The sequence below is a fragment of the Pelophylax lessonae genome (assembly GCF_965119305.1).
Source record: "Pelophylax lessonae genome assembly, chromosome: 2".
In the NCBI taxonomy this organism is placed as follows: Eukaryota; Metazoa; Chordata; class Amphibia; order Anura; family Ranidae; genus Pelophylax; species Pelophylax lessonae.
The window spans coordinates 144957750-144971011 of record NC_138769.1 but is presented as its reverse complement, the minus strand read 5'-3'; the positions used below and the strand labels follow the sequence as shown (position 1 = coordinate 144971011).

The 13262-nt window shown below is 44.7% G+C and overlaps 1 protein-coding gene across 1 annotated transcript in view; it reads left to right on the top strand.

Annotated features, from left to right (window-relative positions):
- The window catches only part of PAFAH1B1 (platelet activating factor acetylhydrolase 1b regulatory subunit 1), a 167096-nt gene that overhangs the window by 103525 nt on the left and 50309 nt on the right, over nucleotides 1-13262 (top strand). Inside the window, exons 6-7 of the mRNA XM_082246511.1 lie at nucleotides 6949-7051; nucleotides 7238-7466. Of these exons, the coding sequence (XP_082102637.1) occupies nucleotides 6949-7051; nucleotides 7238-7466 (332 nt within the window). The remainder of the gene's footprint in view (nucleotides 1-6948; nucleotides 7052-7237; nucleotides 7467-13262) is intronic.

The following is a 13262-nucleotide window of genomic DNA, read 5'->3' as shown; positions in this document are numbered from 1 at the left end:
ATGTAGTGATGGTCCTAGTTTGAATAAGGAGAAGGTATTTGAGATATAAGTGAGAAATTTACCCAGATTTCTATGAAGTGTGGAGTATACTTCCCAAGAGAAGGGGGACATAGAGAATGGGGACCCTCAGTCTGTTTTCCCCGAGGAAAATCCCTCTAGAAAAGGCCTATAACTTTCCGCCTCATTTAGGCCAGGGGGGGTGGTTGCCGCAAGCTTAGCAATCCAGCGCATTTCCCGCTGGAGTAGCTGCTTGTTCCAATCACCCCCCCTGGCCGGTATATGTACCCTTTCAAGGGCATAAAAGGTTCTTTTGGGCTCTACTGTTTTGCAGGTATGTCTTTTTAACACAAGGGGTCTCTTCATCCTCCCCCCTTTCTTTTTTTCCCCCCCCCCCTTCCTTCCCTTTTCTTCCTTTTCCCTTCCCCTTTCCTCTTCTCCCCTTTCCCCCTTTTTCCTTTTTCCCTTTCAATCTTTGGGAGTAGGTTTCCTCTCTAGGAGTATCCTGGATCAGCAAGAGGCTTTCCAGGACTTCTTTAGGGCAACATGTGGTCGCAGATGCAAATAATACTTTTTTCATGTATAAAAAACTTTTCATTGTAAAATGCTTATATATATTCTGTTTCTTGGAATTTATATTTAACTATGTATTTCAGGAACATATGCAGACTCCCTGAGGAAGATTTATGTACTAAAACAAACAGTTTGAAACGCGTTGGACTCTGCTATGTACCTACAACTGTATTGTATCATTCATGCTTTTTTTCGAGTCTATGACTTAAACATGTACAGTTTATGATGATTGTCTGTTACAACCACAACTTTACTAAATAAAATTTTATAATTATTACACGTTAAAACTTCTCTTATGAGAGCCTTTACTGTTACCCTTAAAGTCCCACAAACCTAAGGGGGTTTCTTTTTCAATTTATGACGGGATTATGGTAACCAATTACCTGGTAGCTATCTATATTATTCTACAAGAAACACTGTGTTAGCACAAGGTTGTTTATTTTTGTGCTGGTTCCGGAGTGGGAACGTTTCCAGGGTTTTTATTCAAATCTGTTCACAGTTCCCAGGAAAGAAGCACGGTTCGTCGGATCTTGGAGATCCTAAGGCTCTAAACCACTTTGTGTGGGCTCAGAAATTTTGGATAGAATCCATCCGCACAGTAGTAGCTTTCCTTCATCAAGGAGATCTGCTGGCATCTATGATGTGTTGGGAGTGTTCGGCCCAAGGTGTCTGGACTCACGAGTCGTCCAGGTTGCCGATCAACATCCTGGAAATTCAGGCGATCAGACTGTCTGGCTGTGGACAGATTGTCTGCAGGGGCACCCTGTGAGTATACAATCAGACAATGCTTTGGCTGTGGCATATGTCAATCATCAAGGGGGCATAAAGAGTGTCCTGGCGGCCCGGGAAGTGGGCAGAACAGTATGTTCCGCCCTCTCTGCTATGCACATTCCAGGGTTGGAGAATTGGCAAGCAGACTATCTCAGTCGGCAGATGTTGGATCCGGGAGAATGGTCTTTTCACCCGGAGGTATTTCATCAACTGTCTTCGGTGGGGGACCCCCAATGTGGACCTGTAGGTTTCCCATCTCAACAGGAAGGTACAGAGGTTCGTGTCAAGGTCTAGGGATCCTCTGGCCGATGTCGCAGAAGCTCTGGTGGGCCCCTTGGGGTCAGTATCGTCTGATTTATGCCTTTCCTCCAATACAACTTATGTCGTGACTGCTACGCAGAATTGAGGTAGAAGTTATTCCAGTCATTCTGGTGGCACCAGACTGGCCTTGCTGGTCTTGGTACGCAGGCCTGGTAAGGCTGGTAGCAGACATCCCTTGGAAACTTCCTTTCAGGGAAGATCTTCTGTCTCAGGGAAGGTTTATCATCGAGTTTGGAAGGTGTACATTACTTGGTGTGAGTCGCTGGGGGTTTCTTCCCGCTCCTTTTCGGTGTCTCACCTGTTGGAGTTTCCACAATTGGGTGTAGATCAACGTTTGGCTCTTGGGCACCATCAAAGTCCAGATTTCCGCCTTGGCTATTTTTTTTTCCAAAGGCCGTTGGCAATGTGCTTGGTTCATAATTTTGTGCAGGGAGTTCGCCATCTGGCTCCTCCGGTGCAATCCCTGGTACCTCCGTGGGTTCACAGTTTGGTTCTGTCGGTGCTTCAAAGGCCTCCCTTTGAAAGTATTCGAGAAATTCCTCTGCTCATTCTGTCGCAGAAGGTGGTTTTCTTAGTAGCTATTACTTCCGCACGTCGCGTGTCGGAGTTGGCTGCGTTGTCCTGTCGGGCAATTTACTTGGTGATTCATAGGGACAAAGTGGTATTACGACCCTGTCAGGCGTTCCTTCCTAAGGTTGTCTCTGGGTTTCATTTGAATGAGGACATTATGCCCTAAGCCTAAACATCCTAAGGAAATTGCCTTACGTTCCTTAGATGTGGTAAGAACGATTTCCAGTTTATCTGGCGGTGACTGAACTGATTAGGAAATCCGATTTTTTTTTTTTTTTTTTTTTTTTTTTTTTTTTTTTTACAGATGGACCTCGTAAGGGGCAGGTTGCATTTGCTACAACCATTTACAAGTGGATTAGGCAGACTGTGGTGCAGGCCTTCTCCATTAAGGGTCAGGTTCCTTCTTTCCCTGTTAAAGCGCATTCTACGAGGGCGCTTGGTGCCTCCTGGGTCTTCCGTCATCAGGCGTCAGTGATGCAGGTATGCAAGGTGTTTTTTTTTGTCTGTAGACACATTCACAAAATTTTATAAGGTGGATGTACTTGCATCTTCGGATGTGGCGTTTGGTCGCAAAGTTTTGCAAGCTGCGGTTGCGGAGGCTTCCGCTTCTTCGGGGCGAAGATTTTTTCTGGTGGTGAGCTCCAGTTGTTCCTAGTTGAGCTCCTGTTTTCCTGGTGGTGAGCTCCTGTAGTTACCTGGTTGGCTATTTTTAGCCTTGTTGGGAATTCTGCATTTACTGTGTTTTTCCCAATCCTCATGTTGCACTTCTTTGGGACGTCCCAATGGTCTGAAGACTTGAAGCTGTTTCTGTCAGTTAACGAAAGAACTGGATTTTTGTCTTACTATAAAATCCTTTTCTCTGTGGTTCACTGACAGACACAGCACCCTCCCCTCTTTTGGGGGAGTTATTTGTTCTTCTGACTGCTTGTTATAAACTGGAAGTCCTACAGCAGGAAGTGATGGTATACTCTCTGGGCTGCCCCAGGGGTGTAACCAAAAGTTTCCGCCTAGTCCTGCTCCTGAAGAGTGACAGTATAATACCCAATGGTCTGAAGAATTGAAGCTCTGTTTGTCAGTGAACCTTTACGGTAAGACGAAAATCCAGTTTTTTTTACCTTGCTATAGGGGCACTCTGAAGGCAGGAGGTGCCAGAAGTGTCAGTGGGGGACCCCAGAAGAGGAGAATCAGGGCTGCTCTGTGCAAAACCATTACACAGAGCAGGTAAATAGAACAGGTTTGTTTAAAAAAAAAAAAATAATAACTTTAAAGACTCTGTGCAGGGAAGATCATCATCTGCACCCAGAGAAGGTGGAGGCTGATATATACTGGAGGTAATATAAAGCATTACAATTACATTTCAGTTAAACTTTTACCAGTATTGTTCATATATTTAAAATGATCATACTCATGAAAAAAGTTTCAGCTTTTTTAGTACTACTTTAATATAAAAGATTTTTATCTCCCTTCCATCCTTCATATAGCTTCATGTCTGTCTCCTAGTTAAAATTCTCATATATCCTACTTGTGGGTGTATTTATTATTATATATAAGTAATATATATTATTACTTTCACTGTTTCACAGTATAAATGAACCCCTTATAGTAGTGATTATCTGCTCTTTTTGTCCTAGAAAGGGATAATATTCATTATTTAACCCCATTATGACAACTGAAGCAAAAAAAAGTGTGCTGCTGCTTCTAGACATCTTAGGCCTAGTTCACACCTATGCATTTTTTTGTTGTTTTTTGTAGAAACACACTACAGTTCATTTAACATGGTTTCCTATGGGACACGTTCACATCTATGCTTTTTTCGGCTGCTGCGTATTTGGAAAGGGTCAATGAATTTTCTCAATACAAAACTGTGCTTTTTTTGGTTCAATAGACTTCAATGGAGAAGCTGCAGAAAAGCATGTTGTGCGTCATTGCCATGATTTGGCCAGCAACAAATTGGGCAAAAAAATGCAAAACCCAAATCGCTGCAAAATGTGTGCAAAAATGCACAGCAAAAAGCACTGCAGGAAGGGATCAACAGCAAACTGCATGTGTGAACTCTGAGCCTTATGCTGACCATACACGTATCGATTTTCAGACGAGGATATTCCTACGCAAAATCTTTGTACAGTCGCTAAAAGAATGTCGTTTGAAAATGTCACTTGCTTTTGCCATTTAGTTTTGAAATGAATGTAATTTGTGAACGAAAACCACACACACTGTCTGAAAATTCCTTTTACCAAGAGGTTTTCTATTCTGCTCCTTCAAATTTTCCCGTAACTGTGGTAGAAAACCAAGGTCGATTTGACCCCACTAACCATTAGAAAATGTTCCTAAAATGAAAAGTTTTTGGAAGGAAGACATTGTTTTTGTATGGCCGGCATAAGCCACAGCAGGCGCAGGTAGCTTTTATCAAGCCACCTACCTATCACAAGGGAATCTGTCATGCATAATATATTACAGTTCTGTCTGAAAATCGGCAAAACAGTTTTTGTTTTTTTTTCTTTAAATAAAAAATTTGTTCTGAGTCTGATATTTACCAGCTTCAACCCCTAGAAGTATATATAGTGGATTAGAGATTTTGCTCCCTAACCATATAGTTGGTTATTTTTATATACCACTATATATATATATATATATATATATATATATATATATATATATATATATATATATATATATATATATATTAGTTTTTTTTTTAACTTTACATATTAACTAAATTATACAGCACAATTTTTTAAGGTTATTATCCGATTAATCAAAACAATTGGCCAACTAATCGATAATGAAAATAATCATTAGTTGCAAACCTTAGCTGGCACATAAAGAAAATTCCCAGCTGCTATAAAATTACAATTTTTTTTTTTTCCTTGCATTTTTTTCTAGTAAAAACTTCTTCTACATGCACATAAACTTGCTATCTAAGCTACAGCAGACTTTAGTGGTCTAATATACCCTCAAATGTGCCCTTATAGAGAACCTTGCACTATGTTACCAGCCCCCATATTAAGCCAATAAAGTAAAAAGAAAAGTTGTTGTTTGGCCCTGTCATGGGTAACAACATACAGTTGGTAGAGCATTTATTCTACAAGACAAGAATTATTAGAAAAATATAACTACTAGACTACTAAAACAAAACTACACACAAAAAAAAAACCTAATTTATACTTAGCAGCTGGACACTTGCACTATATTGTCAAAAGTATTGGGATGCCTGCATTTGCACGCACATGAGCTTTAATGGCATCCCAGTCTTAGTCTGTAGGGTTCGATATTGAGTTGGCCCACCCTTTGCAGCTATGACAGCTGCAGCTATAACAGCTTCAACTCTACTGGGAAGGCTATCCACAAGGTTTAGGAGTGTGCCTATGGGAATGTTTGACCATTCTTCCAGAAGCGCATTTGTGAGGTCAGGCTTTTATGGTGCACAACACAAAGTCCATAAAGACATGAATTAGTTTGGGGTGGAGGAACTAGCCTGCACATAGTCCTGACCTCAACTCGATAGAACACCTTTGCGATGAATTAGAGCACAGACTGTGAGCCAGGCCATCTCGCCAAACATCATTGCCTGACCTCACAAATGCTCTTCTGGAAGAATGGTCGAATGTTCACACGGACAACACTCCTAAACCTTGTGGACAGCCTTCCCAGAAGAGTTGAAGCTGTTATAGCTGTAAAGGGTAGGCCAATTCAGTATTAAACCCTACGGACTAAGACTGGGATGCCAATAAAGTTCATGTGCATGTAAAGGCAAGCATCCCAATACTTTTGACAATATAGTGTATTCATTCATCCATTCACATGTCTGGTTGGGAAAAAAAAGAAAAGGGGGGCAGCAATTGGCCTTCCCAAAACACCAGACAAACAAAAATATCACCCAAAAGGTGTTAAAAACAGTCCAAAAACTGATAAATTAACAATATGAAGTCTAATAACTCTTCAGTCTTCTGTAGAGAGGAACAAAAACACTTGTGAATCCCAACACTCTTCAGTTGATTACACCACATGCCCGAACATAAACAAGTAAATACACTCAGCCCTCCATAAATCTCCACACTATAAAAGGTCTAAAACCGCCAGATGTATGCCTCGTTCTTGAGCTCTTTCTGGGACCCCCCCACCAGGTCCACCAGATCTCTTGGCTTTGAGAGCCACTTTCTTCCTCAGCAGAGGCAAACTCTTCCAATGTTCTCAGTTTTAAAATGTCATTGAATACATAACAATAATATACTGACATAAAACGATGACTTAAAGCTCTAAAAAGCATCACGGCATGGCCAAAAAATGTTATCCGTATAATCCTCCCCACTAGCTCTCATACAGGCAGCGGCTTTCGGGTGATGTGATGACGTCATGCTCTCCACTCCACCTTATATTTTTACACCCGCAAGTCGGGGCTTCATCAGAAGTGCTCACCTGACACAATCACACTTCATTTATCTGCTTTCTAAGCCACCAAGCAGCAATACTCCCAAGCTCTGGGTGATATCCCCTTGCAAGGTGCAACTTCCCTTGCAAAGTCAACAGTCTAGTTTACCTTGCCTTCTATCAGAAATATATTTTGCTGAAAGGCATGTTTGTGAAAGTAAACATCCATACTGCTGTTCAGTGTGTTTTGCAGTTATCTGAATGTTTGTATACCATCTAATGGCAGGGGAGCAATGTGTCATGTTATAACATGTTGTTTTTTCTTTGTTTTTTTTTTTTTGTCTTTAGGTCACGATCACAATGTTTCTTCAGTAGCTATAATGCCTAATGGAGATCATATAGTGTCAGCCTCAAGAGATAAAACCATTAAGATGTGGGAGGTTCATACTGGGTAGGTGTTAAGCTTTATTTCCAGCATTTGGTGTCATTTCAACCCTACTGATCTTTTTTCCCAGCTAATCTGGACCTATGCTATATATATATATATATATATATATATATATATATATATATATATATATATATATATATATATATATTAGTATGTAATATAATTTATTTTTTTAAATACTTTTAGGTATTGTGTGAAGACGTTCACAGGACACAGAGAATGGGTGCGAATGGTGAGGCCAAATCAAGATGGTACCCTAATCGCAAGTTGTTCTAATGATCAGACAGTCCGTGTTTGGGTGGTAGCGACAAAAGAATGCAAAGCAGAGCTTAGAGAACACGAGCACGTTGTAGAGTGTATTTCCTGGGCACCTGAAAGCTCTTATACTACTATACTGGATGCAACAGGATCAGAGGTACTGTGTTTTTATCCTTCCTGCTAGACACTTTTCTTTTCTTTTTTTTTCCATCTTGATTGCAGAGTGTTCTCTGGATTTTAACTTTTTTTTTATAAAACTGTATATATTTCTCTATCGCTCATTGACAGACGTAGTCTTCTTGATTCTCAAGAGCTGGGTTATGTTGTCTCCGCAGGAGTAGGACTAGGCAGAATGACAAAACGTTCTGGCTCCACCCTAGGGGCAGTCCCTGAGGGTATATCCTCCCTCTCTCTGCTACAGGGAATCAGTTTTTTTCTGTCTAGTCAGGAGTAAGGACCTAAGTTCCTTGCTGGGATCTTTTGGTCCTGGCAAGACTTTTTTTCTTTAAGAAAAAGACATTTTTTAGGTAGTTTTCTCCAGTGTTTTTTTCCTGTGAGATCTTCAAGCAAAAATGCCGGACTGGGCGACACTTGTGGTCACCCCAGCCGGCCTACGAGCGTGCGCAGACCATGGCATTGCGCTTGGTCGGCCGCGACATATTCAAGTAAGTATGCGGGGCCGGGCGACGGGCTGGATGTTGAGATCCAGTGGTCACCCCGGGTTCTGCCTAAGAGCGCGTGCAGACCAGTGCGCTGAGTCGGCCGCGACGGAGTCCCAGTAAAGGGACTGACTTTGCGAGTTAAAAGCTCGCTTGGACGCCAGGTACCAGAGAGTCGAGGCGTCCACAAACCCCCACCCCGGTGGAGAGGGTATTGTGAAGAGAGGGTGCCTGTCGGTTCGGTATGGTGAGTAAACGTTCCCTTTTTTCCTCATTATGAGGCAGTATATATTATGGGCCCCTCCATATATGGTCAGTATATATCTGATACTTACAAGTCCCCCTTGTAATACAGCATGTGTTTGTGGGAAGTGGACTTGGTTCAAGAGCTAACACTCTACCCAGCAGACTGTAACATTACAGCAGACATAAGAGGTATAATCCTACCTTATGTACAGTGTATCTCTGTAGATCCATATGTCACCTCTTAGCAGAGTGCAGGTGGATGTGCTGGGAAGACGATATCGGCGGTCCGCCGCCATTTTGCCGTAGACCGAATGCATGTATGTCCTCAGGTCACGCCGGCCGCCATGTTTTTGGAGTCTTATGTCTCTTCTATGGGGGCGGCCATGTTTTGTGAGCCCAGCTACCTCGTGGAGGGCTGGGAACGCCGGAAGGCGTACACAGGGGGCGGAGCCACGCCTTCTGCCCGGGAAAAAGCAAACCGCTCCTTCCAGTCTGTGTAAGACAGACGCTGACTGCAGTTTGTTGGAAACTGCACTGCATCGGTTGGTGAGCCTTGGGGGTCTCTCTCTCTCTCTCTGGGATCGAGAAGCAGGTACTCTGAGGGGCGCTATTGCGCTAGGGGGAGACACACAAAAAAAAAGAAAAAGTTTTTTTGGTTTTGCTGGCAAAGGTGTCCTGTATTAACATGGACCCTGCCACTCATGTATCTCCTCTGGATCCCCTCGAGGGGTCTGCGGGATCCTCCAGCACCCCATTGACAATTGAATCTTTGTCAGCTATTATGGAAACTTTTGTGTCCCGGGTGGAAGTGGCTTGTCAGGGACAGGGCGCAAGAAAGCGACCCCCGCCTAACCCCTTATTATCTGAAACTTCGGATTCAGACTCTGAGCCTATTTCTGCAGTTGCAGGTACTTCATCTGGTATTGGTGTCTCGGGTCCTGTCTCTTCAGACAGTGAGGAGGATGTTTCGGCATCCGCCATAGCCCGAGAGGAAGCGTTGGTAAACGCACTCATTGTATCTGTTCAAGAGACTTTAAGGTTACAGGGTATTCCATCAGAAATAGCTGAAACTGAGATCCCTTTTGGGACTAAAAAGCGCATTAAAGTGGCGAAGGTTTTTCCATTGCCCAAATGTTTTGGCAATCCAATCGAAGAAGAATGGCGTCTGCCAAAATGCACTTTTAATATTTCTAAACGCATTGACAGGCGTTATCCGTTTGAGGAAACCCTTATTAAGAAATGGACAGAACCACCTGTGGTGGATTCACCTATTGCTAGATTGAATAAAGCCACGGTTATTCCTTTAGAAGACGCTCCGTCTTTTAAAGATCCAGTGGATCGCAAGATAGAAGCTATGTCTCGCACCATGTTTTCCTTGATTGGATCAGCTTTCAGACCAATAATTGCTATTGGTCTGGTTTCGCAGGCTGTAACTGAATGGACCAAGTGGTTACGCCGGGACTTAGAAGAAGTCCCTCAGGCGGTATCAGATTTGTTGGAACAAATGATACAGGGGTTACAGTTTGTATGTGATGCGGCGTTAGACGCCACTCCATTAATGGCGCGAGCATCAGTCTCAGCAGTGGTTCTCAGGCGTACACTGTGGCTAAAAGGTTGGTTAGCCGACCAAGGTTCCAAAAAAGCATTGGCTAATATCCCCTTTTCAGGAGAGCGTCTATTTGGAGCCAACTTAGATGAGATCATTAAGGATCTCACCGGTGGAAAAAGCACCTTTTTTACCGCAAAATTTTAAAGGTAGAGGAACTCGTCAAAGACGAGGGCCTTCTTTTTCTGCTCACAAGAGGTTTTTTCGTCCAGCGGGTGAAAAAACTAAGTCCTCCAAAGCTCCTGCAGGAGGCGTCAGGGGTCGTTGGTCGGGCAAGCAAAAGCCCGCCCCCTCCAGACCTGAAGATAAACCATCCAAAGCCTGAAGGTGTGCCCCCACCCATAACTGGGGTGGGGGGACGTCTTCGCCGGTTCCCGGATCCATGGCTTTCCAGAATCCCGGACAAATGGGTTTGCGAAGTCATAAGGTCAGGGTACAAGATCGAGTTTCGATCTCTCCCACCGGCGCGATTCTTCCCTTCCAATATCCGTCTATCCGCAGATCGTTTAGAAGATCTGCGGAGAGCAGTCACAGATTTACTACAACAAGGAGTGGTAGTCCACGTTCCTTGGACAGAACGGTTTCAAGGGTTTTATTCAAACCTGTTTACAATACCCAGGAAAGAGGGCAAAGTGCGTCCAATTCTGGACTTAAGAGCACTCAATTCTTTCGTCAACATAAGAAGATTCAGAATGGAGTCCATTCGCACGGTAGCAGCCTTCCTGCATCCAGGGGATGTCCTAGCGTCCATAGACATCAAGGACGCCTATCTTCACATTCCCATTTTCGCAGGACATCAGCGTTTTCTACGCTTTTCCGTAGAGGAGAACCACTATCAGTTTGTGGCGTTACCTTTCGGTCTCGCCACGGCTCCGCGGGTCTTCACAAAGGTGTTGGCCCCAATGTTGGCACTTCTGCGCCAAAGAGGTATATCGATTCTAGGTTACCTAGACGATCTTCTGCTTCATGCAGAGTCTCCTCAGACCTTGCTACAAAACATAGAAATGACTATGATTTCTTTACAGGAATTCGGGTGGCTGGTGAACCAGCAAAAGTCATTTCTGGTTCCCACCCAGAGGCTCGAATATCTGGGTCTAATTCTAGACACAGTCAGGACGAGAGTTTTCCTTCCGGTAGGGAAACTTCGAAAGATTCAATCAGCAGTCCAGTTGTTACTGTCCAACAGCTGGTCTTCCCTTCGGACGTGCATGAGGGTTCTGGGGTTGATGGTGGCTTCATTCGAAGCAGTCCCATTTGCCCAGTCCCATACCCGAATTCTTCAGCAAGAGATTCTTCTCAGATGGAATCGGAATCCGGAATCCCTGGACAATCAGATACGATTGAGCAAACAGACCAGAGAGTCTCTGGTTTGGTGGCTTCGGTCTCCAATGCTCAGCCAGGGAAAGTCATTTCTGCCAATATATTGGACGATAGTGACCACGGATGCCAGTCTATCCGGATGGGGAGGAATTCTTGGTCAGTTATCTGTCCAGGGACTTTGGTCCCCGGAAGAATCCAGGTTACCGATAAATGTATTGGAACTGAGAGCGATCAGACTTTGTCTGATTCACTGGACCGAGCAGCTCCAGGGCAGCCCGGTTCGGATCCAGTCGGACAATGCCACGGCCGTGGCTTATGTCAATCATCAGGGGGGCACCAAGAGTGTCCGAGCGGCCAAAGAAGTGGCTTGCATTCTTCGCTGGGCGGAACGATTTGTTCCAGCAATCTCTGCGGTGTTCATTCCGGGGGTGGAGAATTGGCAGGCAGATTATCTCAGCCGTCAGACCCTGGATCAGGGGGAATGGTCCCTCCATCCAGACGTTTTCCACCAGTTGTGCCTACGGTGGGGCACCCCGGATGTGGATCTGTTGGCATCACGATTCAACAGGAAAGTTCAGAGATTCGTGGCTCGCTCCCGCGATCCTCTAGCAGAAACCGCAGACGCACTGATCGCCCCGTGGGGGCAATACCAGCTAATATATGCCTTCCCTCCTCTCGCGTTACTGCCAAGACTTCTTCGCAGGGTAGAGGAGGAAGGAATCCCAGTAATCCTGGTAGCTCCGGACTGGCCTCGTCGAGCTTGGTACGCCGACATGGTCAGACTGGTGGCGGACGTCCCGTGGAGACTTCCTCTCAGGGAGGATCTACTGTCTCAGGGACCGATCTTCCATCCTGCTTTACGATCGCTGGCTTTAACGGCCTGGCTATTGAGACCCAGGTGCTGAAGGACAAAGGTTTGTCAGCTTCAGTTATTCCTACTCTAGTTGAAGCAAGGAAAGCGACTTCCAGAAAGATTTATCATCGCACATGGAAGTCCTACATTGCATGGTGTGAACCTTTGGGGTTCCGTCCTCGGTCTTATTCGATTAGTCGAATATTGGCCTTTCTGCAACAAGGGGTTGAGCAGAAACTGGCCTTGAGTACTATCAAGGGTCAGGTCTCAGCATTAGCCATCTTCTTTCAGAAGCCTTTGGCTACTCATTCCTTGGTGCGGAATTTCATCCAGGGGGTGCGACATCTGGCTCCGCCAGTGCACGCGCCGTTACCCCCCTGGGATCTTAATTTAGTGTTGTCGGTTCTTCAGAAACCTCCCTTTGAAGATATTAGGGAGATTCCTCTACCCACGTTGTCCCAGAAGGTGGCCTTCTTGGTGGCTATTACCTCTGCACGCAGGGTGTCAGAACTGGCCGCATTATCTTGTCGTTCACCATATCTGGTGGTTCATAGAGATAAGGTGGTTCTTCGTCCGAATCCATCCTTCCTACCAAAAGTGGTTTCAGAATTTCATCTGAATGAAGAAATTGTATTACCTTCCCTGTGTCCTAAGCCCAGTCATCCTCGGGAGTTTGCTTTACACTCCTTGGATGTGGTCCGGGCGATCAGGGTATACTTGAAAACGACAGACTCGTTTCGCAAGACGGATTCACTTTTTGTGATCCCAGATGGACCCAAAAAGGGGTTGCCTGCATCTGCCGCGACCATTTCCAGATGGATCAGACAGACGGTAGTGCAGGCTTATTCCATTAAGGGTCGGGAGCCCCCGTTCCCTGTTAAGGCGCACTCCACTCGGGCACTTAGTGCGTCATGGGCCTTTCGCCATCAGGCGTCAGTGGTCCAGGTGTGCAAGGCGGCTACCTGGTCGTCGGTGCATACCTTCTCTAAACATTATAAAGTTGATGTAATGGCATCGTCTGATGCCTCATTTGGCCGCAAGGTTTTGCAGGCCGCAATTTGAGGAGACCAGTGGTCTACCTCGAGGGTTTTTTTCCGTTGGAAAATTTTTTCTTTAGCCTCATTCTTTGTTTATAATGAGCCTTTAAAACTTCTAGTTTGGCACCGGTTGGGCCTTCTAGATTGGATTTGATTTTGTCAATCCCACCCCTCATTTGTGGCACTGCTTCTGGATGTCCCAGCTCTTGAGAATCAAGAAGACTACGTCTGT